General features: G+C 37.8%; 1 protein-coding gene across 2 annotated transcripts; it reads left to right on the top strand.

The window, feature by feature from the left end:
* The first annotated feature begins 10 nt into the window (after positions 1-10).
* Positions 11-26,724, top strand: LOC120731163 (coiled-coil domain-containing protein 148-like). 2 transcript variants are annotated; one of them, XM_040028038.1, is made up of 15 exons: positions 11-105; positions 2,125-2,213; positions 2,624-2,745; positions 6,975-7,078; positions 8,277-8,368; positions 8,468-8,619; positions 11,454-11,549; positions 12,079-12,251; positions 12,785-12,923; positions 15,967-16,173; positions 21,200-21,340; positions 22,805-22,923; positions 25,233-25,350; positions 25,535-25,669; positions 26,199-26,724. In XM_040028038.1, exons 2-15 carry the CDS (start codon positions 2,159-2,161, stop codon positions 26,340-26,342), a joined length of 1,797 nt encoding a protein of 598 aa, XP_039883972.1. In that variant the 5' UTR covers positions 11-105; positions 2,125-2,158; the 3' UTR covers positions 26,343-26,724. The 2 variants fall into 2 exon arrangements, with proteins under 2 accessions (XP_039883972.1, XP_039883971.1); XM_040028037.1 differs by having other exon boundaries at positions 91-200.
* Positions 26,725-26,768: the final 44 nt, after the last annotated feature.

Raw genomic sequence — 26,768 nt, 5'->3', positions numbered from 1 at the left:
AGCAGTCCCAGGCAATGCGAGCGCGCATGACGTCAGCGGGAATGTGGGAAACCGATTTGCACTCCTGATTGGTTGCAAAGCGAATACGGGGGCGTTCCCGAAGAGGTACGCGTTGTTAAATTAACCAATGACTGAGAAGATGATAGTTACCTTGGTTACCTGTTTTGTCAACCCATACACTATAGAAGGGAGAGAACAAGGTAAGCTAGGTGGCTCGTCGGGTATATATACTTAGTTTACAACGCAAATAATCGCTAATTGTTGTGTGTAACTTTATTGTAGGTGTAGTTTGAGCTTGGTCTTGTAGGAAACCTTTGGTTCACTTGGTTTTTTTATTTGTTTTTTTTGTAAGGTTGAGCATAAGTTCTACCTAAGTACTGTCGCTAAACTATAGCAGTAGCAGCTATGACAATGATAAAGTTAAGCGTTTTCTAGTTTAATTAAGTAATATAACAATTGGTAAAAGTCGGTAAAGTAAATTAACAGAGCTTGGCTTGGAAAATATTTAGGCTAGTTGTATGGCCATAGTTTTAACAGCAAAAAAACCAACAAAAAAAAGACAACCTAATGATTTTTTAAAAATATTTCTTTTGTACATTTACCCCATGTGCCACCTTTTCGTCACTGGTGTTATCTTACTCATTATGCAAATTTAGGGGGCTTCTATTAATTATTATTTAGAATAATGCAATGATAATGCAAAAATCATAAGATAATATTTTATTATTTCAAAGCGTTTGTTCAAAGCGTCAATGTATGATATTTGCAAAGCCATTTATTAGCAATAAAATCAAATGAAAGCATATAAAGAACACTTAAAACGAGTGACAATGCCATTCTTTATATCTTAACCTGTACCTGTACCAAATTTCAGTGGATGTAAAATTATTATCTCAGGGGTCTAATGTTACCCATAAGGAAGGTAACAGCAGTGACAGTTTTCATGGAAAATGCTTTTTACAAAATAGATGCTGTAAGCATCAAACCACATGGTAAATGGTAAATGGCCTGTATTTATATAGCGCTTTACTATGCGCACACATGATGTCAGTCATCTTATACTCACCAAATTATGTCATTTAATCTATTTATATTCTGTTGTTTTGTTTTTGTTTTTCTTTAACAATTTCCTAACTGTGTCGTATTAGTGACTTCAACTAAAAGCTTCTTATGAAATTACAAGATAAACCAGAATAAAATCTGATAAATGAAAAGAGACACTGGTCTCATCATGACCATTTCTTTATAGTGCTTCAGGAAATCTGTGATAGTAAGTCAAGTGATGTCATTATTGGGATGTTTTGTTTCAAAATAATAAACTTTTCTCATAACACCAGTGACACAGTTTTAAGGGACCATGACTGTCTTTATATATCTTACAATATTTATTTCACATTTTGCTTCATTTTGTCACAGTCATCATATTTTTAACATATATGATTGATTTGATGCAAAAACAATAACAAAACATATAACAAAAAAACACAGCCTTTACCCACCATACTCCACTGTGGGGACAAACGCTGTGGTGGTGCCTGTTCTTCTATATAATTTAATTTAAAAAAACAGATATTGTGAATTTAATGGATGAGGAAGGAAAAAATATTCAAATTTAACATGGAAATAAATTGTAAATAAAGTGGTTTTTAAGTGTAGTAAAAGCCAGGGACAGAAAAATTGACATTTCTAGAATGACCTATGTCTTGAATCCTAACCTTGGCTTGCCATTTGGTGCTGAAATGGAAAAAATAATAATTTTGCTGTCCTTAAAATCGGTATTTAAGTCTATATGTAATGGAGACATGGGCAAAAAATAGAAAAGGATTCAGAACAGCGCATCTGTTTTCCCTCCAATCATAGAAAAATTAATTCCTGCATAGTTCATCCCATCTCTTCACACACCATGCATTTGAAAGGAGATGAATCCTGTGCGAAAATCTTTCCAAGCTTAATCCAAAACAAAGGCAAAAAAGAAAAAAAAAAAACATTCCAGCAGTATATCACACACACACTGGCTGATGTTAACTAGCATTTTAAACAATGTCACACCAAACTTTTTTTTTTTGTAGGCAACAAAGCTGTGCATGTGTTTGCAGCGCAATAATTAATGTATTTATTTTGAAGGTACTCTGGTGCATGAAGATAAAGCTCCACAGTGATGAGTGGAAAGGATCTACAAACATTCATAACGAGCATTAAAACGGAAGATGTTGGTAAGTGAGTGAAAAATGGCTGGAATATTCTGGCTTCTGACATAGTGGTCTACTGAACTGTTGAACCGGTTTGACCTGAAGCCCTCATGTCGAATTCTCCAGGTGCCTTTCAAGTCTGTTGTTTTTGTCACAGGCACAGCTTGTGTTTATCCACCTGCTTCCTTGAGTCAAGCCGAAGCACTGAAAAAAAACGTCTGACACAGTTTGTCTCTGCTATCCCCCTCCTCCTGTGCAATCATTTCTTTATTACGCATACAATCCATTAGAGCTTAACTGGTGCTGCTCCTCTGTCTAACCTTTTTTTTGCTGAAGTCAGCATAAAGTTTTTACTTCAGACATTAAAAGTGATGAGATTTTCAAGAATTCCAGTGATCCTAATTCATCCATATCATCTGTTTTCATCCATGCAGAAAAACTGACAGTGCGAATGAAAAATGGTCTTGGCAGCTCAAAGTACAAGCCGGCAGAATATAAAAGACTACTAGCGATTGTTGATGCCAAACGCCAGGAGACTGATCTAATTGGACAAAAGGTAACCTTTTCTTAGCACTATCATCCTTGTGCTAATAAAAAAAGCTGTGTTTTCCTAAAATAAAGTCCTGTTGCATTTAATAACACGTTGATTCAGCAGCAAATAAAGGAGTATGTGGAATAAAACCACTCATTATACATCAAAGGAAGTGTTAACTAAATAGCATGTCCTCAGTAGTAGTAAAAAGTGCAATATCTGTGTGCGTGCGTGTGTGTGTGTTTACCTTTTCCCACTCTTTCATATATGCCACACACTGTAAAAGGATTTCATTTAGCATAAAATAGACATTGCATAATTCTTGTAGTTTGTCCAACAACATGAAAGAGAGCAGTAATATCACTGCCATACAGAATGGCATTTCTGTGAATATTCATTTGGCTTCCTGTGGTTTTTCCCACCACACTGTTTGAAGTTCATAGTCACATGATTATGAGCTGATCAAAAAGTTAATGCTAGGGGCACTGGAGATTAGGCTGTTAGACCTGTGTTGTTTTAATTAGTAAATTGTGTCAGAAGCCTTCTAGCATCATCGTGATAGCCCATGGCTTCTTCAACCCTGCGCTCTGGATAACTTAGATAAGAGAGGCTATGTTCATATTGGCCCTCCTGAAAAAGCAGGCTTTTTGAACATCTCATATTGGTGATGTGATAGGGGTAAATAAATTACCATGAGTAGCCTCAAGCATGGGATCATTTTTGCTTTCTATAAATGGACTGGCAGCATTAGTAGACAGTAAACACTTGGCAGCTCTATACTACACTCTGTGCACTGTGTTACCCAATATACAGATATGTGTGTATGTAAACACTAAAAAAAGGAGTGGGGAAACATATTTTTTTCAGTACTGTTTTGATTACAGGTAGACATCCAACAAATGGGCATAATATTGCTACATTTTCCCTACTGATTCACCTATATTAATGTTTACGTGTTTTTGCTGAAACACATTATATTATAAGAAAATGCATAACTGACAGATTCCATGTCTCCAATATTGCGGGAGAATCCCCTTTGTGTGATTGCAAAGTTATTGATCCTTTACTCATGTATGACATTTCATTGATGATTTGTATTTCAAAATGTATTAAAAGGAGCAATAAAGAATGAAAAATGCATAAGGAAAGGGTATATCAGAGGGACTGCTCAGGATCGAGCTGATTTGGAGACAAAGTAAAAGGGGCAAGGTTGAGATGGTTTGGCCATGGGTAGAAGAGTGATAGTGCATGTATTAGGAAAAAGCGAAGGTTAATGGATGTAGTGAGAAAGGACACGCAGATAATTGGTGTGATGCAGAGGATAGGGTGGCAACACCTGAAGGGAGAAGTTGAAAAAAGAATGAGACATGGCTTATAACAATACCTGTGGTTTAAGTTTAAATCCTTCAAACTGAAAAAGATGACTTTTTACTCATTGTGTATGAAAGGAAATTAAATGTCCTCGTACAACTATTTTTACATTGTTCATGTGGATGTCTACGAGCTGAATATACAAACCCTATTAGAGAGAATTTAAGACACTGTGTAAAATATAAATAAAAACAGAATGGAATGATTTATAAATCACATAAAACAGAATAATAACAGAAGATAGAAAATATGACATTTTAGTATTTCATGAAAAATATTAGGTTACTTGGCAACAGGTCAGTAACAGGTCAGAGAGGATAAAAAGAGATCTTAGAGAGTCAAAGTTTCTCAGAAGTAAAGATGGGTTGAAGTTCACCAATCTGGGAAAAAAAATTGTGTCTACTAATTGTGGAAGAATTCCATAAAATGTAAACAGCTTGTCATCTACAGTACATAGTATCACCGAAAGATTCAGAGAACAAATCTCTGTACACAAGTGACTAGGTTGAAGATTAATACTGGATGCCTGTGACATGCATCGCTGCATTAAAAACAGCCATGATTCTACCATGGAAGTCTCTACATGGGCAAAGGAATAGAAATCACTGCCTGTGAATGCAGTTCAGCATGTCATCAACAAAGGCACGTTAAAACTCTGTGATGCAAAGAACAAGCCATGTGTAACATGATTCAGACAGGGCAGTGTCTTCTCTGGCCTAAAGCTTATTTGAAATGGACTGAATTAAGTGTTAAACTGCTCTGTGGTCAGACAAATCTAAATATGAAATGCTTTTCAAAAACATCCTTCATCCTCTGGACTAAAGAGAGGGATCATCCAGCTTGTTATCAGCTCTCAGTTCTTGATGATATGGGGTACATCAATCCAGCACCTATTACAAGAGCATTACTTCGTAGCAGAAGAGTCAGGGTGCTGAACAGGCCTGTCTGCAGTCCAGAACTTTCACCAATTAAAATCATTTGGCACATCATTAAATGAAAAATATGACAAAGCAGATATAGAACTGTTGAGCAGCAAGAATCCTACGTCAGACAAGAATGGAACAACATTCCTCTCCCAGAAGTTCAGCAGCTGGTCTCCTCAGATGTTTACAGACTGTTGTTACACAAAGAGGAGATCGCTAAACATGGCTCTGGCCCAATTTTTTTAGAAATGTGTTGCTGCTTTCAAATTGAAAATGGCCTCATTTTTTTTCTTGAAGCAGTGCAACTTTTCATTGCACATGAAGAACTACTGCATGTTTATTTCACAGAAAGTAGAGAAAGAATGAACCAGAGTTTGAAGAAAATCGTCTTTTATGTTATTAGTAACATAAATCTTTTTTCTTTTATGACAAGTCAAGGAGCCTATTGTTGAAAGGTCTATGGAAACGTGAGAAATGTATGAAGGGTGAGCCATGGATTTACACAGAATATTCTAGGTCAAGTACAGAGTTGATTTTCCGATGGTATTATGGTCTTCTGAATTGCAAATAAGCATTTTCAATTTTTTTTTATCCAGGTATTTCGTATGGGTCTTGCAAGGTGGCATGTAATCCAGGCAGACCTTTGAATATTTTATACATTTTTTTACATTTTCCGTCTGGAAGCCAGGAAGTGTTATGTCAGCGATTTTTAAAATGCCATACATTTTGTTTAACAGAGGCATAAAAATAAGATTGGTATGGGTTAAGAATTAAATGGAAGGAAATGTTGTTAAATGCATGAAAATGTATAATGTGGTGTGAGAAAAACTTTAAATATGAGAATTAAAGACCTCAATTTTCCTCTGGTTAGGTTTAAGAAAACAATAATGTTCACTAAAATGTTTTAAGTGCCTTTACCTAAAAACTGATTGGGAAGCTAACCAATTTAATGGCTATTATAATGCTAATAAGAGTAGATATTAATGGATTAGTTTTATTTGGCAGAGTGAGACTACAAATGAGGTGATGTAAGTTTTGCTCCAGGCACAGTTTTTGCAGTCCAAATGAGTTATTAGACAGCCAGTGCAAATTAAAATTACCTATAATACACTGCCTGGAAGAGGCATGGAATATCAGCAGTTTGGCCTTTTTTATTTCAGTGCTGCACTAAAATCCAACTGAGCACTGTAGATTGACTTACTATAAAATGAGCATTAGCAAAACATATCCAAAAACAGCAATCCCCTCTGAACACATAGACACAGCATTTGAATGTATACCCAAATCATTTTATTCACTGCTCATCTGGAAATTACTTGCAACCATGTTTTGGTTTTGTGAGATTATATTTTGTAGAGTTGTCTGAGCCACTGACCTGTGTGAAAAAACAATGATAAGACAATGCGTTGCTATGCTAAAGGCTCTCTAACGAAGTGCTTTAAAGAGGGTTTATGGGGGGGAACCCACAAGTGATGATAGATTAAAACTGCTACCTCCCCCGTTTCTCCTAATAACATGCCTAATGTGTATCATTTGTGTTTCATCAAATTTTTTCCAGTTTATTTTGTTTTTTTGCATTAATAGTGACACTGTTCCAGCTGAATTATGAGTCACTCAAAGATTTAATAATGCTAATAAAAACTGAAGCATGCCTTTAAAAGGATTAAATGCTTTCAACCATAAGAATACTGCGTATTTCACATTCTTTGCAACATTATGATGCATGTATAAACTATATGCACAATATGTTTTGTGCTTCATTCAAAATGGTCTAGACATTTGATGCGTTAAAGCACTGCGCATAGAGATCTCTCCGGATGAAGTTAATTGTAGGCGGAAATAAATGTTCCTAGTTAAAGTGCATTTAAAAGCAAGCACTCCAGCCAAATGCATGTTGTGCTTCCAGGAAAACTGTTTATTCCTGCTTTGCATTTAACTGCCTTGTGAACCATCTTATAGGTTCACAAGACTCGCTGTGCAGCCAAGGCAACCAAGGAGAGCTCCATATTACGGCAGCACAGACAGGTGTGGAGCACAGAGTGCCTCAGGCTGCAAAAGGCTGAGTAAGAGCCCCCTATTACTCCCTGTCATTATCTGCTGCAGTTTTCTGAATCTGCTATTACACCATGCAACCATTCCACTTAAGCCCCATTATGCCTAGCCAGGAACATGCATGAAAAAATAAATAAATGAATAAACTGGACACACAAAAAAGACGAAACAAAAAATGTGTCCGAGAAAAAATGAAGAGAGGTTATTTAAGCTGATTTTCTGACTCCATGACATTGAATTAACAGAGAGAAGTGGGTGGTTATAGCCATGCAGAGACAGAGGGGTATACTAAATGAAGGAAAAGTGTTCCTCTGTGGGTTGAGGCAGAAGTGTGGGACTGGGGGCCCCAGCAGTGTCATGTCTTGTGAAGTGAGAAGGGCAGCACTAGCTCTGGGGTGCAGCTTGTTTGGCTGCATAATGACTATGTCTGAGCCACCCAAGGTTAATGATGTACACAAGCGTTATCCTCAGTAATGAGCCTAGTCATAAGGATGTGCCACTGCTTGCATCTCTCTCCACACATATCTAGTTAAAGTACCTTGGGATTCAAACAAGCAAACAGGAAAGTATATCTCTATGGTTACTTGTTCCTTTTTGCAACCATCTCAACCATGTTAGCAAGAAACAAATAATTATTGTAGCTCTCTCTGTGGGTCATTTCAGTATGAAGCTGCTCACAGCAACAAGACATCCTACCCCTAACTTTTGTCAAACTTTTGGAGAAAGTCCACCAGTGAAGTTTGTAATACTGTGTGTGTGTGTGAGATAGATGGAAAAAAGTTGTCACCTTCTTATGGCCATCTCTAAATGTGGAATTGTTGTAAGCCAAATGCAAAGAACATGCTTTTTTATTTTATTCATTTAAGGGTAAAATGTATACTTTTTACACCGTTATATATAATTAGCAGCTACCTTTCAGGTCATGGCCGCTTATACAAATTCAGATCAATAAGTTGTCATATAGTTTTATAGATTAAGATACAGAGCACTCCATAACATTAAGAAGCTGAAATTAACTCCATGTTTATTAGGTACTGCATTACAGTGATGCTTGCATCAATAGATAAATAAATAAAGTCTCTTATTCTGAAATAGGCCATTTTGCATAATTATATCATTTATGCTTAGGTTTAAAATGAGTTCATTATTTGTCATTTAAATTAATGGATATGTTTGCATTTAATAGAATGCATTTGTTCTCTCCAACAGAGAGAAAGCTGAAAATGACATCCATTATTTTATAAAGCAGATCAGGCCAAACAATATAACGGACAGTGCCATCTTCTCTCTTCAAGAATATGGTAAACAACTACATTTTTTATGTGCATTTGTGTCACCATCACCTTGCTGTTTAAGCAGTGCACTGCTAATGTGTATACCTGTGTGTTTTCGGGTTTTAGAACTGTTTCTTGAGAGGGAAATTGAGGCATTCAGGATAAACTCTGTGCAGCCTGTTTATCAGCTCAGGGATGACCTGGTCTTCAGACTGGGTGAAGTACAACATCAGCAGCTCTCTGCACATCCATCAAACTGGGAACAAGTGATACAACAGGTATTGTGAGATATGGAATAAGGGCTTGGTGATTTTGATAAAGACCAGCCATATATATATACATGTATAAAAGAGTGTTTTGCAACATATGTCCTTGATTGGGGGGAAAAAAGAAAAAAGTGGCAGTATTTTTTCCTGTCTATGCACTTCAAGTCTTCAAAAGCAAATCTAATTGGTGGAAACTCTGCAGGTACCAGACCAAAATAGCCCATCCAGCTCCTCCACAGAAGTTTAAAATCTCTTACTTTCACACAGTGATCTTACCTTGTGCCCAGCAGTATATGCTGTCCATGAAGCTGTTGTTTGTTAGATATCTGTGGACCCTAAAGACATAAATTCTGTCTGTGACTCTGAGAGGCTTTTTGCTGGCTCTAGAGATGAATTGTGAGATTAAGGAGTTAGCCAGGTTTCAGAAACACCTTACTGGGAATGAAGTGTATCCCAGCCATTTGTCAGACCTGTGTAATTCATGCTCCCTCCCCCCATGGCCTCCTATTCTCTTATTGGCCCATAGCCCTTACCCACCTAATTGCTGATAAACACACATTTTGTCTTCCTTTCCCAATCTCTTATTCCACCACTTTTCCTTTCTCTGCCTCACAATAAAAAAGAGAAGCTGAATGCTGTATAATTATGCTTTCATCCTGGAGTGAAAGTGAGGAGTTTAAAAACAACACTAAAATTGGCACAGAATTGGGTGGTACAAAAAGAAATAGAAAGGCACACAGTAGGCGACACTATGCTTATGTACAACTTTTAAAAATGTTAATACTGCTTTTAGCATTTCTAGATGTGGTTTGAATAATAATAAAATATGAATAATAATTTGAAAATGAATATTAATAGGTTAAAGCTTAAACTATTTTCTCTTAACTTAAAAGAGATAACATAATGTTTTTGAACAAACTCAATTACAATTGTAATTGGCTTTCAGTAAATAAACTTTATAATTGTCCACATATGCATTCATGCATCTATAAAACCATTTTACTACTGCTGTTTATGTGGGTGACGGGTGTAGTTATATTGTAAGACACATTAATTTTCATTCATTCCTTATCTTCATCCCTTACAAAAGCATAAGAGCCATCAGACAGTTAATCGGTTTTATTCATTGTATCTGTGTTTTTGTGCTGTTCTTGAACACTAAGATCTCTTCCTTTTTTGAATGTTTCTACTAATACTGCTACCTTGATATCAATAATGTACTGTATATTTTTACATTTTTGGGAGGGCTTTGCATTTTCAACATGCAATAGCCCATCTCAATTCATGGCACATTTGAGCATTCCTGAGCAAGTCCTCAAGTCATTTCCTGCATACCAAAAATGATGGTGTTGGCTGATAAATGTTTAAAAAATATTTACAGTTATCTGTGTTTTTTTTTTTTTTTTTGTTTTTTTAAAACTTATGCAATGTTATGAAAAACTTAGTTTACCCTGACTGCTTCCATAGGAATTAAGAGGGTAAGTAGCAGCCAGGTGTCATCGATAAAAGTGAGCACCTTTATAAATGCAGAAGTTTTGGCAGTTTGGTAGTCTGAAGCAGGTCTTGCTAACATGCTAACAGGTCTCTGTTAGCATATTAAATATTAAAGTTCATGACAGTACAATTAGACTGAACAAGTATGTGCTGTTTGGAAGGCTGCCAGTGGAAAGCCTCTTCTTCTCTTCCAAAAAGAACTTGGCAGCAAACTTAGGTTTACACAGTTGCATCTGAACAAAACACAAGACTTGTAGAAGAGTGTACTTTAGACAGATGAGACCACAGCGGAGATATTTGGCAATAATGCACAGAGCCACATTTAGTGAAAACCAAACACAGCATTTCAGCGCATGGTTTGCAACTATGGGACCCTGGCACCTTGCAGTCACCGGGTTGAAGATAAAATCCTTTGCATACCAAAGTATACTAGAGTCAAATGTAAGGCATCTAAAGCTTGGCTGAAATTTGGTCATGGAACAAAACAATAATCCCAGGCACAGCAGCAAATGTCCAACAGAATGGCTGAGAAAGAAAAGAGTCAAGGCACTGCAGTGGCCCACGCAGTCAAATTGCAGTCCAGTTCTCAACCCCACTGAAATGCTGTGGCATGACAAATGACTGCAAACCTCAAGGAACTGAATCAACATTGTAAAAAAGAGTGAGCCAGAATTGCTTCACAATGACATGAGAGACCAACGGAGTCATACAGAAAAGGATTACTTTAATTTAATTCAGATTATTGCTGCTAAAGGTGGTTCTACGAGCTATTGAATCCTGGTGTTTAGTTCGTTTTTTTTATAGGAGTCATGTATAAACTCTCTTTTCACAAAACATTTGTCAGTATTCAGAGCATGGGTAGCTCTTTGAATTTGATGTCTATTTCCTTCTCCTTTTCAAATGCCTTATTGTTTGGTTGTTCACTAGGTGATATTGTCTACCAATATAACAAGTCATAACAGTATATTAATACAATCAGGATCAGGATCAGATACATCATATTTGTATTTTTTGCTTCCAAAAAACACTGCTTAATATTTCTTAAACATTACCTTAGATCTAACTACTCCTTTTAATTAGGCTCTTACAGTTTTAATAGGCCTAATTAGTGATTTTCTATTATTGCAGCAGTCTATCGGAAGTTCATAAATTTAGATGACCGAAAGAAAATATATATAAATATCTTGAGAGAGAGTTGTTTGTGGCAGAGGACTTCCAAGGTAGCCAGAGCAAGATTTGTAGTTCTGTTTTACCATTTTGTTTTTTCTTGACAACATAAGGTCAAACTGGCATGTTTGTTTTCTAACACTGTATTTAATACATTTTTTATGTTTTCATCCTTGTACCAACAGATAAACTTTGTCAAAGCACAACAAGATGACATTATTGCAAAACTTGATGAAGAGTATCTGGACCTGGAGAGAGAGATTGTAGGCCTTGGCCTGGAGGTTTGTTATTTTATGCAGAGAAATTTCCATTGTCGATAATAGCATATTCTTCACCTTAATAAGTGAGTGCTACAGTGTGTCGTGAGAGAAAATTAACATTTCATTATGCAGGGAATGCCAAAGTTTGCTCCATCTGAATATTTTGTTTATTTATTTTGAACTAAGTTAGACGTTTATTGGGTCATCGTTCTATTCTTCAGTAACCTCTTTACAGTTCTGCTTATATAACTGACTACTGAGATATGCATCCAACATGTTGATATTTAGAACACAAAGCTGAATATTTTCACCAGTATGCGTAACAGTTAGCAAGATGTTTGTTTTAGGAAATGCTTCTCCCTGTTTTCTCCAAACACCCGTCCACAGCGTTAATTTTTGAACCCCTGCTTGAGGGGTTGTGTTTGCTTGTATTAATTTCAGATGTCAGTCAAAATATATGATTATCCCAAACTTTTATGTAAAACTGTATATATCAAGGACATAAAAAGTCTACAGGCAACCTCAAGGATTGCCATATTGTCCTTCACAGAAATATCTCACTAGTACTTCAGATAATTTGGTGAACATTCCAGAAGAGGTTTTGAATTCAGACTGCCCTTATCCAGAGCTGAAGGACTCACTGATCGAAGCCTTTCACTCCCTATCAGAGAGATACCAGAGCAGGCTGCAGAGCCTCCAAGAACAACTGCAAAGGACAGACAGGTATGTCTGAAGATGTCTGAAGATTTAAGCTTTGCTTTTTTTCCCTTATTTGCATAATTCAATGTTTTTACGCATTGCTGGATGAAATATATCGCTGGTTTTTACCGCTAACGTGAAATGGGTGGCTGAAATAGGCTTTTAATGATCTTCAGCCTTTCATTTAGATAATTACATGCGGGAGCAGAGCTCTGCTGTAACTGGACAGATCAAGATGAAAGATTAAGAACTCAACAGGATATTAAAATCATATAGATGCATAGTCACTTCACTCTGCAGAAACAACCTTTTAAATACGTATTTCTCACCAGGAGAGTGATTATATCAATATTTCCAAGCTACTTCAGAGCTTGATTTTTATTTACATACAGCTGCTTTTATATTATTGTTACACAGCACTGCTTTTTATCTGCATGTACTATATGAAAATGCAATGCAGTCAAATGAAGGTAGAGAAAGACAATTTTGTAGTGTTGCTTATCTGTTGCAGTGCTTTCCTTTCTGATCATGTACTGTTTGTGTTGAAATTGTTTCAGGTTCTGTGGCTGGTGTGAGCACGATCATGAACACTTTACGTTCACAGTGTCTAGGTATACTCATGACATACCCAACCACAGAGCCCTCTGCATGGATATGCTGTTGAGATTCTTTCCTGGGAAAAGTAGACAAGAGCTGGTAAGTACTTTAGGGGAAAAATCTGAATTAATTGTTACATTTATTTATAAATGGACAAACAGAAAAGCCAGCTATTGTTCTAATCAGAAAATAGGTAAAAATCTCTAAATGTACAAAATTTGATGGTTGATATTTTCATATGTAAAGACTTTTTGCATTAATTTTCTACAAGTTATGAGAGTAAATTGAGTATATTTTTGGTTTTTACACTATTCTATGACATTTTATTAACTAGAATAGTAGTGGCATAACATTAATAGCAGCAGAAGTCAAAAATAAAATAAAATAAATAAATAGTTGTAGTATAATGTAATTAATCTGGTGAAGCAATGATCACCTTTGAAAAGAAGTCTTGTTCCTCCTCATACAGTTAGAGTCACTCCTTGAAGCCAACCTGTGCAACCACAGTCTGGTGTGCTGACCACAGAACAACTGAGCATCACGTGCCTTGCTCAAGCCTAAAATGTATCTTTGGGTAAATTGGTCCCCAGGTTTGAATGATTGGTCACTTTCCACCAAGCATCATTTTATTATTATTTCTTTTTTCTTTACTACACACAAAACACACACATACATGCTCTCTTACATGCATTTACCATAAATTAAGCCATTAACTTTCCCACACACCCATCTAAAAATGTACTTTACTCCCCTGTGAGAAGCAGCCCCACAGTGTGAGTCCCAAGCTCCCTGATCAATGTAGCTTAGTACCCTGAACCCAGCAGTGAGACACATAGATAAGCCTGGACAATGATCTGCTCAGCACGCTGCAGGATATGCCATGTCACCCACTGTGGACAATTTGCTCACGCCACCGCCTAGCATCACCATGACAACCGCCAGACCCTCTCTCCGTCCTCACCATCACCCAGAGACCTGTCCTCATATCAGTTCCAGCTGGGTGCTGCATTTAGAGCTGTGATCGTTCAGCCTTAGGGGAGTCTTGCAAGGAGGAGAGATGTCTTTCTCCATGCCCCTCACCCAGAAACATTCCCAGAGTTGGACTAATTCAGCTATTAGTCATAATTAGACTGGCTTGCGTGCATAGGATAATCAGTGAGAACTATAGATTGATTTGCTGAAACCTCTCTGATTACACTCACAAATGCTATTCTGCTATCAGCATGTGGAAAAAAGAAATCTTGATTTTATTCAGAGTTTTTGGCTTTTTCTCTATCTGATATCTAAATGAAATCAACCGAACAAGTATGTCTTTGATTATATCCAGCAAACTAGTAAAATGGTCCCCCTAGCTGAACTCAGCTCTGCCTGTGTGCATTTTCAGTGAAAATATGAATTGTGACTGGCATGTGTGTGATTTGTGATATTTTGCGTGTATTTGTTTAAACGAAATCCCATTAGCGCTCCAGACAAATTGGTGACTTGGAAATTCTATAGTTAGCGTTTTAATCACAATTTAATTATATTTCTATGGAGTCAGCATCTTAGCCCTAATGTTTCTTATGTTGTTTTTCACTTTAGAGCATTGAAGCCTGTTCTTGTTTGAGCTATGGTATTCTGCTCACCTTCTGTTAAATTTGATCTCTGTGCAGTCATTTTAGGATGATAGCGTCATTTTCTGTTGCTTTTGTCAGTCATATTTTAGCTGAATAGAAGGTGTGAGACAAATGGTTTGTGGTATGTAACAATTGAAGAGCCTTGGTGATAAAAGCAATGTTTGCAATTTCTTGCAGTTCTTCTTTTTCTTCCTCTGATCCTGTAGAAAAATATCCAAAGGAAAATAGGGGAAGTGTAGAAGGTTTATTACTTTTCTCTTTTAACCTCGAGATATTTTAAATATATCATATCTTGCAGTAGTTTATCCATAGCCTTCAGTTGATATCCAAGTGGCTATCCCTATCTCAGAAAAGTGTCACTTTAATCTGTATATGGTAATTTCTTGTATTTTTGGGTGACCTAAAGTAAAACCAGCATGTCACTTTCACAATCAGGTGGTTGTACTCCAGCCAGCTATAAGTGGACATCTCCCTCTGCTGGACGGGGCAATTAAATGTCTATTATCTTTGTACCAGCAGAGAATCAGCAGGATTTCATAATATTAATATAGTAGTAATAATAATATTCCATGCTAATAGTAAAAATTATTCATACCTCTTTGTACTTCTGAGTTTATATGGCCATTATTTATTTCACATTCTCCTCCAGGAAACCTTACTCTGCAGAGGAAATGTGAATGCAGCAGCCGAACTAGGTGCTGTTACACTCTAAGTGTATACTGCAGGCACAGTGCTGTGGATGCATCCACACAAACTGTAAGTGCAATGGCTGAAGTGCACCCAAGCCTGTGCACAAGCATGCAAACATATATGCACATATCTCAAAGGCTCATGCTTAGTCTTTACTTCAAACCACAGTAAAGGCAGGGGCAAAAAGAGAAAGGGAAGAACAAAGCAGGTGGGGGGGGGGGGCTTTTCCTCAAGTTCTAAAGTTGTGTATTAATAAACAGGATTTGCTTGACTGCCTCTGGCGCTTCTGTTCCGTTGGCAGGTCTGTCAGCTCACTCATTTTCAATAAAACCATTCAGCCGTCTAATGCCTTCCCACCGTCAGTTAGCCACTATTAGCCCATAGATGAATATCATTCCCTCGGTTCCAATGAAGCAGCCAAGTGGTGCAGCCTCTGTGAGCGCTGACACAATGATGAATAGCTACAGGCAGCCCTCACACAGAAAGGAACTGTTTTCCTGTAGGACATTTCACAGCCAGGAGAGAGAGAGACCATTTTATACACCAGCAGAGTTAGATCTGACACAGACTTGTCCCTATGGTCCTGCTGCCATTATTGTAGAGTGTAGTAACAAAGGGACGTTTTTGGTTTTCCATTAGCATATTGTTAATTTGGTGCAACACGATGCATAATATATCAGAGTTGCTGTTTGGGCTGTGGTGCTTTAGTTTTGAAGCACTATGATCACAGTGTCATCTTCCAGGTTTTTTTTCTGACTCTGTTTATAATTGTGCCTGATACATCTGTACAGTTAAACATACAAACAGTACACAGTCCATTCTCATTCTTCTTCCAGCTGGAGCATGAATATGTGTGGGACTTGCAGCGCTTCACCCAGGCGCAGCTAAGAGCAGTGCCCCAGCAGTGGCAGCGAGACCATGAAGAACTCCTGGCCCGAGCCCAGGTCACACTGCAGGAGGCAAAACATGCCCACCAGGAGGAGCTGGAGCTACACAGAGACCGCCAGAACCAGCAGGACAATTACTTGCATCTCAGAGAAAAAGTTAGTGCCTCTTTTATACCTTTGAGTCTTCAGTTGTTGCATTTTTGAGATACACTGAAATCTACTTATGGTGCCAGAATATACGTTTTCCTCATATATATTCAGTATATGCTATATAGTTAACATAACATCTTTTTTCCTATATTCCTTTCAAGCTATCTCATGTGCAGCTGTGATAGTGTTAAGTTTGAGGGAGCAGATTGCCTGCTTGTGTACAGTATATCTGCTGATGAGGCTGTATATTACGCCAGGCTGCCTGACAGCATCTCTTGCTTTAGCTGCCACTTGGGATGGGCTGTGAATGCAAACAAGCTAATAAGAATGGTCTTGCAAACATGATGTTGCTGTCTCCGAGGGGTGCTAGTTCACATTCGCACAACAAACAAGTTACTCATGTGAACAAATCCATGTGGTGTTGATATAGCACCAAGTTGCTTATGTCCTGTGGCTGTTTGGATAAGACACTGATGTATGAGGTAGGGCTGGTGGGAGCCGACAACACCGAATCTCATTTTGTCAAAAAAACACCACAGAGGTTGTTTTTCTGCTGTTGGTTTGCAGATGCAAAGTTCTAGGATTGTTTTCTGTACAGATCTGTGAATTCTTCCCTCTTGGCATGAATTAATTCTTTCTGTTTTCAGTGTTTTTAACTCTATATTACCACAATTTTGGTATCTTGTTTCGAAAGTTGTTATGAGACTGATCCTGATCCTAACAACCACAATATATAGTTAATAACTAGAGCCCAGCCCAATATATATTGGCGAGGGTGGTGTATTGCCCAATAATTGGTATTTGCCTTTATATCGGTATTGGCATTTAAAACTGATAAATGAAAATTAAAAAAGTAAAAGAAGAGATGGAAGAAACTCTCTGTTCTATGAATGTGGATGTTGCATAATTTGTCCACCAGAGGGCACTCTGCAACTTTCAAGATTATTTTTAAACAACATTTTCATATCATCCTAGTTAGGACTCATAAATCGCTACAGTTACCAAATATTATAGGGGAAAAACAATATAAGAAAATATCGGCCAAAATATCAGGTTTGTAAATCACCAAAGATTGTATCGGTCTTAAAAAAAAGTCTATATTCTTGTAGCGCTGTGAATAACGATCTCCACTCCTTTCTTTCTGCTATCTGCCAGTAGATTATTTTTCACATTTGTGTCACACTGAAGAGTTGAAATGTTTTCTATACAAAAGTTTGAAAGATAGTATATTCTCAAAAACAAACAAAACCTCCCAATTTTTTATTTTACTTTCTAAATAGTAGTGCAACTTTATATATGACCATATACTTGATATGTCTTAAAGTGCATTATCCTAAACTTAAAGCAAAAGTTGGGGAATTGAAGACTGACTGTCAATAGGTTATTATTTTTTTCTTATGGAGTGTAATTTAAGTGGTGGATGTGCACATATTTGAGTTTGCGTGGAGGCTCAGATGGTTTCTTGTTTTCATTCAGTCTTTCTTTCCACTGCCTTTATCATCACTGCGCAGTGACACTGCAGCGAGGCAAGATGGATTCTCCTTCCGATGTGTCTGCCTCTTTAATGCTTTGGTTTCTGCAGCTGCTCCCTCTGATCCAAACAACTCCCCTGACTCTACTGTGAGTCATCCCTGTTGTATTTAGTGTACTGTGTAGGAAAATATGGTAGCAGAAACTTGCATATTGGAGCTGGCAGTATAATATAAATAAATGAATGAATCAAAATGTATATTTTATGGAGGGCTAACGGTCAACATGATCTATAATTCAAGAGCAGTCCATCCTGTTTTTTTGTTTTGTTTTGTTTTTTTTTAACAATACAACTGTTTTCTTTTCCATATAGGGGTAATCTGATGGAAAAGGATGAAAAGCACAGTTTCAAAAAAGACAACAGACCCTTTGGAAACAGCTTACTGTGAAAAAAATTATAAAAGAAAGATTATAGTGATGGTACTTTTTGGTTAAGGCGGTAGAGTAAGTGCCTACTTGTTACGTTTTCTTCCTTGGGTTTCCACATCTCGTCTTCTCAGTGGGTTCAGATGAGAGCATACACAGGACAGTTTTTGGTCAGTGCCGGTCTGATTCTGACCTCATTATAGTGAGTGAGGTTGTGTGCTGCCATCCCACTCAGACACTCTTCAGGGAATGGTGCAGTGGGAAGAAATCAAGGGTAATTGATTTTAGAGTTTGCTTGAACTCCTCTGTTCTAGAAGGGGCAAGGATGCCACAGAAGACAATCTAAACTCATATGTATGCACTCAGATGAGATTACTGATCATATAGCAGTTTCAGAAAGCGCTCCAGACGTGAAATTGTAGAAGCTGTGGTTGTTTTAAAATAAAAAGATATTTAAGATAACTAGTCAACATTACATGCATGAGACCCAGCTCAAAATCGTTCCATTTTATCACTGAAAGACAGACTCTTCTTTTCAAATCATCATCCGTTTGTTCTGGCTCTTGTAATTAGCTCGTATTGTTCTCTGTGTTACTGTTAATTCCGGCCTTTCATTGTGTCCTTGCTTTCATTTTACCTCCCACTTATATCTCGCTCCCAGGCATATTTGATGAGTGATTGTGTTTTTTTTCCACATGAGTAAATAAAGCCTGGAGGGATGACAGATTGTTGCAACATGCTCAGGTGGGAAAGGGATGAGCAGGCCAAAGGACAAGCGGCACTACAAACAAAAAAGAAAGATTTCACAAAACCGGAGATTTTCTTTTATAGCCAGCACTCTTTTTTTTCTCTCCGCCCTCCCACCTTATCTCCAGAGTACTTTACCAAACAAACATCACTGTTATAGATTAACTTATGGCCACATTATTTATGTGGTCTTCCTACAGTAATCAGGATATTCTCTAGGCTCTGTGTGAGGAGATCGCCTGTCATCGAGTCAGTCATTTAGTGGCTGCCGAGTCTCTCTGGTGGCCAGATGAAAACAACTGTGGAGTTGAGACAGTGTGTGGGCTCCACAGTGGCTCAGCTGACAACTCTCTGAGGAGTTAATTACGCATATGTCTATAATTTTTCCTTTGCACAGTGATGTACCTGTTATGGAACTCAGGAAAATGTTCATTGTCTTGGGTGTAAAAATACAACAATAATTGCATAGTTTCATTTTTGTCATCTTGTAATGGACTTCAGCTCTTGTCCCTTAAAAGATTCTGTAAATTTCATGTATCATTAACGTCACTCAGCAGAGTGTTCCCGCATAATAAGGAGTAATGCTATTCTCGCTTCTGTTTGTTGCAGTAATTTACAGCGCTGATGATTTTATGGTTTTTGATTTTTTTTAAGCCTAATCTGCTTCCATCAGCTGTTATATATATTAAATAACTTGCAATAGAAATTTATGATGGCTGCTGCAATGCCGGCTGACAAAAGACATTTAACTGTACAGTTATATTAACAAAAGCTTTGAGCCAGCTGCAGTGCTCCGATAAAAAGACTATCATTCTTTTGTTATTCTGACATCTCTGCAGTCTTTTTTGTGCTACCATGAAAAAGGATGGTTTCCCATTTCCATTTGAATTCACAGAAAATGAGATTCCAGTGACAAATTACTGTAGACTGTACATAATGACCATTTTATTCTCTTTGTGCTACCTAAAATGCCTCTTCATTCCTGCCTAAACAAGAAGTCAAAACACATTCAGACACTGGGGATCTTGGAGTTTTTAAAGAAACATTTCATTGTTGTGTGACCTGAGTGTATCAAAATATATGTACTCCCTACACACCCGCCTATATGATTTTCTATACATTTTGCAGGTATCTTATTTTGATTGATTGAACTTGATGGATAGTTTAATTATGTGTACTTGTTTTGCTGAGAAAATATGCCCACTAAAGTTATATTGGGTAACTTGTCAGAATATGCCAAAATTTCATTTTTTAAATTATTTATTCATTTATTTTTTGCATGGGTTTAAGCTTTTGATTGTGTGAACACCAGAAGTTATTCAAATCATTACTGTGACCGTTCACAACCACAGGATTGTACTAAACAAAGCAATAATGGAAACTGTTTAAATAGCAAGTGCGCACATAGCTATGAGGCAAGAATGAAGATGAGGAAGAGGAAAGTACATGCCAGGATAGTAGAGACCCTGGTACTAATTAAAAAAAAAAGAAAAGTTAACTTTAAAAAAGTGTCCAGAAGCAAAAATAAATAAATATTTTCTTACTTCTCCAGGTTCAGTAATACTGAGAACTCGAAACATCTGCAGGAAATAATTTTAATTGTATTTGCGAGAGTTTTCTAAAGAATAACCATATTGTATTTCCATCTTTAGCACTGCTAAATAGAAGTGGATTAGAGGCTGGAGTGTTTAAATTCTTCTCTCAATCTCACAGCTGCTGCTTTCTCTCAGGCAGACATCATGTATGATTAACTTGATGATACTGCTGGTGATAATGTGTGTGTGACCATGTTAATTTGCAGCTCATCCCTTTGGAGATTCCTAAGCTCTCCTCTGATAGATCTGTAAATCTGTCTGCCTGGTCAGTATTCAACACTTCAATACCTGGCATGCCACAGAGAGGCTGCTGCATAACGAACCTGTCACTCATTCCCCAGCAAATGTTTGTGGGTATGTGTGTGTTTGAAAAGTTAAGACAGTCTCTTTCCAAATATCTAGCTGCGTGAGTGAGGATTGCTATTGATTTTCTTTTTTTTTTCTCAGCTAAAACTTGAAAAATCTCTACATTTTTAACTCGAGGAGCTTCTGTGTAAATATAATTGATCTAAATTGCAGAATGAGGATGCCATTCTCCTCACTAGGATACGTTTTGTTTTAGTGTAGGCCTCAAACACAAGGGTTTTCTTTATGATTCATTGTTTAGAGGAGCCTGAGGGGGGTCTAGAAAAGTGTGAAAAGCAATTTTGGCACCTCCTCTGGAGTTCGTGCCACAATTTGGCAGCTGGTTGTCTCCGTGTGAGTAATTCTTTCCAAACAGTTGCTAATAGACAAGAATCTGCCTTTTTCTTTTCTCCTTCATCCCTTTTGTGTGTCTGCATGTGTATTTGTAGTTGCAGCAGTGGCGAGCCCAGCAGGAGGAGGTAGCAAAGCTTGAGGCAGCAATAGCAGCCAGACAACAAGAGGAAGAAGAGGCGAGGTTAAAGAGGGAGCGAGAGAAGGACGCCGCCATCAGGTTGCAGCAGAAAGAAACAGTAAACACTTCTCCACCCTTATAACAAATGTCGTTATAGGTTTGTTAAATCCTGGGACATTTGCTTATTAATGTCTATACTTTTGCATGTTTCACCTTAGCTTATATTATATATTTTATTAAAGCAAGCATTTCTCTAGATGATAAATGCTACCTTTTGGTTGGTTAGTGTTTTGTGCGAGTAATTCCTTAAAGCCAAAAGCTCAAAGCTTTCGATATTTTTGTTCTACTGTTGAACTGTATCATAACAATAAGAGCAGAGATCCTTAATATGGTCATCTCAGGCACACAACTCTGCTGTTTGTGAAGGGCAGCCAATCAGGAGAAGTTTGCTACTATGGCCAGCTTTCAGGAAAGAGGAGCTAAAAGTAGCTTTTTTAAGACAGTACACAGGATGAACTGAGCATCAGACACAAGACCATATGTGTGTTAAAGAGGAACTTCTTTGAACTGTGACTCATGCAACACTGCCCCAGCAAAGGCCAAGAATAAAAATGTGGAAGTGAAAGGCCAACTTTAATTGTTCTTGTGGGATAAAATGAGTATGAATTCTTATGCTTCACTATGGTGCATTCCATCCACTAACATGCAAACATCCAATCAAAAACAAGGGACAACTATGTAGAAGACAATGGGGATTAGTTTAGGTTTAGATGAGTGTTTACAGTATTGATTTCATGCTTTCATGCTTTCATGCTTTTTGATGCTTTCAGTACAGTATTGAAAGCATCAAATCATTTTGTATGTGCGCTCGTTCTAAAACCTTTTCATGTGTATGAACAGATGAGTGTATGAATGACTTCTCAAGGAATGAAATATCACTGAATGCCTACAAAACAACCGCTGAAAGTAGTTGTCTCTTTCTTTTAGAAGTACTAGAAATGCCATAGAGTTTCTTTGGGTAAATAAAAATGCATTATATTTAAGGACTTTAGGAATGAATAAAATAAAAGAATAATTCCGCCACGGCAGGGTTTTTGGTTTTTTAAAAAAATTCACTGCGTTCAAATTTCTTGCCATTTATGGCTCCAGAATCTGAATGATTTAATTGTGGGCATGCATGGATATCAAATTGAAAGCACATTGTGGATATAATTACATGGGTATTTTGATTATTCACTTTAGTTATTGAACCCACAGGTACGACAGACCAGAATATGTGTGTGTGTATGTCTGACTGTTTAATTAAATTTCTCCTCAGGGGTCTGCTAGGCGAGTATAGGCAACCTGAGACATTCTGATTAATGAGAACATTTAGGCCTCATTGGATTCCATATAATTTAGCACAATAGTCTGGCAGACGTTGAAATATCATCTCATTCTCTCTATTTACACTTATCTGATTCCCGCTCTGTCTCAATCAATAGGACATGATGATCCTAAGAGTTTCCGTGGGAGTCAACTTAGTGGAAGTGTAGCCACTGTTCTTGTTCAGTTTTAGTCTTTGTTGATTTTTTTCCCCCAGGTCAGACAGTTTTATTTAAAGCAGCAGAAGAGGAGAGAAGTGCTGGAGCAGAGGGATCAAGAGAGGCTTGCTAATCTAAGAAGCGTCATGGAAGAACAGGCAAAGCGAGATAAGGAGAGGTGAGTGTTGCACCATGGGACCTTGAGTTTTCAGCGCTGCCAAGTGCATCAAGGTTGTTAAAGGCAGCTCAGAACCCTTAGAATTTCTGAATTACTCAAAACAGCCATGACATGTTTTTAGTCAGCCACTTTATGCGTGCGATTTGGGTGATCACTCACAGGAATTCACAGTGTTGTCCAAAATTTACAAGTGACCTATGTCTATTTGAAAAATACATTCGAGTAAAAAGTGGAATCTAGCATGCTTCATTTTATTATTATGTGAAGCACTTTGAACAAATACAGTTACTAAATTATTTTTACATAATTTCCGTTGTAAGCAGTGAGTGACAGAGTTCACTCAAGAGTATTAACAGGAAATTATTACCATTTCACCTTCATTTGTATCATGTATCATTAGTCAGTCTTTTCATTGACTAATTAAATAATACACTTTGGAACTTTCATGGACACAAAACTTAAGAATACAGTGTCTATATTTTTTCTTCTTTACATAGTCTTATCCTATGTAAAGAAGAAATTATATGTATATAATATTTATGCATACACTCTGTGGTCACTTTGTATTAGGTACACTTTTTTTCTGTACCTGGGTTGAACCGCTTTTTTTACCTTCAGAACTTTGTTAATTCTTTATGGCATAGATTTAACAAAGTGCTGGACGCATTCTTAGAGATTTTGGTCCATATCAATATGTTAGCGTCACACAGTTGCTGCAGACTAGTTGGCTGCACATCTATAATGTGAATCCTTTGTTCCACCACATCCTAAGTGTCTTCTATTGGATTGATATCTGTTGATTATGTCGGCCAATTGAGTACAGTGAACTCCATTTTGGTGAGCCAGTCCAAATTATAGCCTCAGGTTCATGTTCTTAGTAAAAGGAGAGGCACTCAGTGTGCTCTTCTGTTGCTGTAGTTCATCTGCTTCCTCTTTCAATGTGTGTTTGCATTCAGAGATGCTCTTCTGCATACCTTTATGCCAGGGAGTGGTTATTTGGGTTGATGATGCATTACTATGAGCCATTCTCCTCTCACCTCTGGCATTAACAGGGCATTTTCGCCCAGAGAACTGGCACTTACTGCGTATTTTCTCATTTTCAGACCATTCTCTGTAAATTCTATAGTTGTGTGGACAAATCCAAGCCCATCAGCAGTTTCTCAAATACTCAGACATCCCATCTGGCACCAAGAGCAATGCCATGTTCAAAGTCACTTAAATCAGTGGTCTTTCCCATTCTGATGATTCCTTTAAACCTCAGCAGGTCATCTTCACCGTGTCTGCATACCTAAATGTAGACATGTAGCTGTAACTCATGTGAGTAGCTGATTAGATGTTTGTGTTAATCAGCTGTTGAACAGGTATATATAATGTATTAGTGTATATCAATCATAAAATATTTACTGAATACACAGGAATATGTACTGCTAAATGAAAAACATAGTATTAATCAGAAATCACTGCTGATTGTAGTTTCTTAAATGAAAAGAATGCTCTGATAATAATAATGGATTGGATTTATATAGCGCTTTTCAAGGCATCCAAAGCGCTTTACAATGCCACTATTCATTCGCTCTCACATTCACACACTGGTGGAGGTAAGCTACGGTTGTAGCCACAGCTGACCTGGGGCAGACTGACAGAAGCGAGGCTGCCATATTGCGCCATCGGCCTCTCTGGCCAACACCAGTAGGGTAAAGTGTCTTGCCCAAGGACACAACGACCAGGACAGAGAGCCCAGGGGATCGAACCGGCGACCTTCCGGTTACAGATACGCTTCCCAACCCCCTGAGCCACAATGTAGCATTACAAGTACTTTCTCTGAATATTTGCAACTTTCTAACACCTCCATGCTCGACCCTTGCTGAGTCACTGGAGATGTCGCACCTCATCAGTGATGCGGGGTCAGTCAGACGTGAGCACACTGGAAACTTTCAACAGGAAAAATAATGTCTCAGACTAATGTTAACTTGCTGCTGAAAAATAAAACGTGCCTTTAAAAACATTCTCTTGCCTGGTGTGGTTTCCATTTGATTTCTCTGCAGACACACACTCACATTGAATCCGTATAATGTTGTTGACTTTGGCTGTGAGAATGAATTCAGATGCGAAAGGGATTCATTAGAGGAGCTGAGACAGAGATAAAAGCAGGTGATGGGAGAGGAGCTGCACTCTGGCAGCACCGTAGAGCCCTCCACAGCCTGGAGGTCTGCTGTGTCAGGAGCAATATGTAATGTTGATTGTGGCAGTGGCAGAGGAAGAAAGAGATTGTTTAGGTCTGATGTCCACACCTTTTCTGCTTCCTCTAGGGTGCAGTTTCGGGCAGATATGCTACAACAGCGACGGCGGGATAGAGAGGCGCGGGAGCTTGAGCGGCAGAGAGAAGAAGAAGAGAGACAGAATCGTCTGGAAGCTCTTAGAAACCAGGTGGAGCATTATCTGGTCTTTCAACCACTTGGATTAGTTCTGTCAGTGGAAATAACTCACAGGGGAAAAAAACTTGACTCATCCTTATCTGAGTAAAGGCATCACTGCCACCTTATGGCAGTAAGTAAAAAGACAATTGTATATTATTAGTAAATCCAGTGTATATTTTTCTTATTTATCTAAGGTTGGGGTGATGGCAGAGGCAGACCCAGAGAGGATGATGGCAGACACAGAGGCTTGGAAGTGTCGACACTTGAATGTAAATGAGTTTGAGCTCCAAAAGCCTCTCTACAGTATAAACACGTACACAGACACACAGGTGAGACATGATAGGATCTGCCCTCCTATAACCACTTTCTTTGCAAAGTCTTTAAGGCTGCATGATCATTTGCCCCTGTCCTCTTATCTCTGCTCTGTATGTATTGAGCCTACATGACGTCTCACTCCCTCACTCACGTTTCCTTCGTTACATTAAGTCACTTAAGTTTCACTTCCTTTTGGGTGACACTGACCAGTGACCCATGCACTGGTGGAAAATTATGTAAGCTGGGTGGCTGGCCAAAAAGTGTTTGTCCTCAACAGTCTTAATTTCAAGGCCACCAAAGTCAGTCAGTGAACTGTAGAGTCTGTGTGTGGTTTTGTTTTAACAGGTTAGGATTTGGGTATTGTGTAATATAGGTATTGACTAATGATTGTCAGACTGTGATGCTTTTCTCTTCTGGCACCAAATGATGATGAATTAATGATCAAACCTTATGTCAAGTATTAAATGTGTAGTGAACCATTAAAAACAGCAAAGGTTGCATAAAGCAGCTGTGTTTATAAAAAAAAATAAATCTATCTTCCAGATTGTGTCTGATCCAAGAGTGCGGGTTGAGCAGGCTCTGCGGGAGGCCGGTCTACACCAGAGTCAGTATGCCAGAGAGGTTCTGTCTGTCATCGAGCCCCCCAAACCACCTCGGCGTGACACAAGGTCCATACTTAAATTCTGACCCAACTTTTGTTTAAGTCATCTTATGAAGTCCCACTCTTGTCCCAATATTAAACAACATATGGCTTATAATGAATTTGCTTCATGTGTAAGAATCTTTCATGGTATTTAATTAAGAGTGCTTACAACAGCTGCAGTTCTTACAAAGTAGTTTTTTTAACTACAGTATCGTCCTCCAAATGACAATTACAATTACTAACTTGTAGATTTTATACATGAGAAATACATACAGTATCTGGCAGATGTGTTGAGCAAAGAAAAAGACAAATCAATCTTTAGTCACGGACTGCATTTTAGGGTGGGTTGTATTTGCATAAAAAAAATCTTGTGTTGCAGAAGCTACTAACATCCTCAAATATTTGATAGCGCATTCACTAAAATATACTGCTGGAAGTTCTAATCTAAAAAAAATTGCTGAATAATTTTC

Source organism: Simochromis diagramma, unplaced genomic scaffold (assembly GCF_900408965.1).
Source record: "Simochromis diagramma unplaced genomic scaffold, fSimDia1.1 OVJJ01000343.1, whole genome shotgun sequence".
Classification (NCBI taxonomy): domain Eukaryota; kingdom Metazoa; phylum Chordata; class Actinopteri; order Cichliformes; family Cichlidae; genus Simochromis; species Simochromis diagramma.
This window is presented reverse-complemented; position numbering and strand designations above follow the sequence as displayed.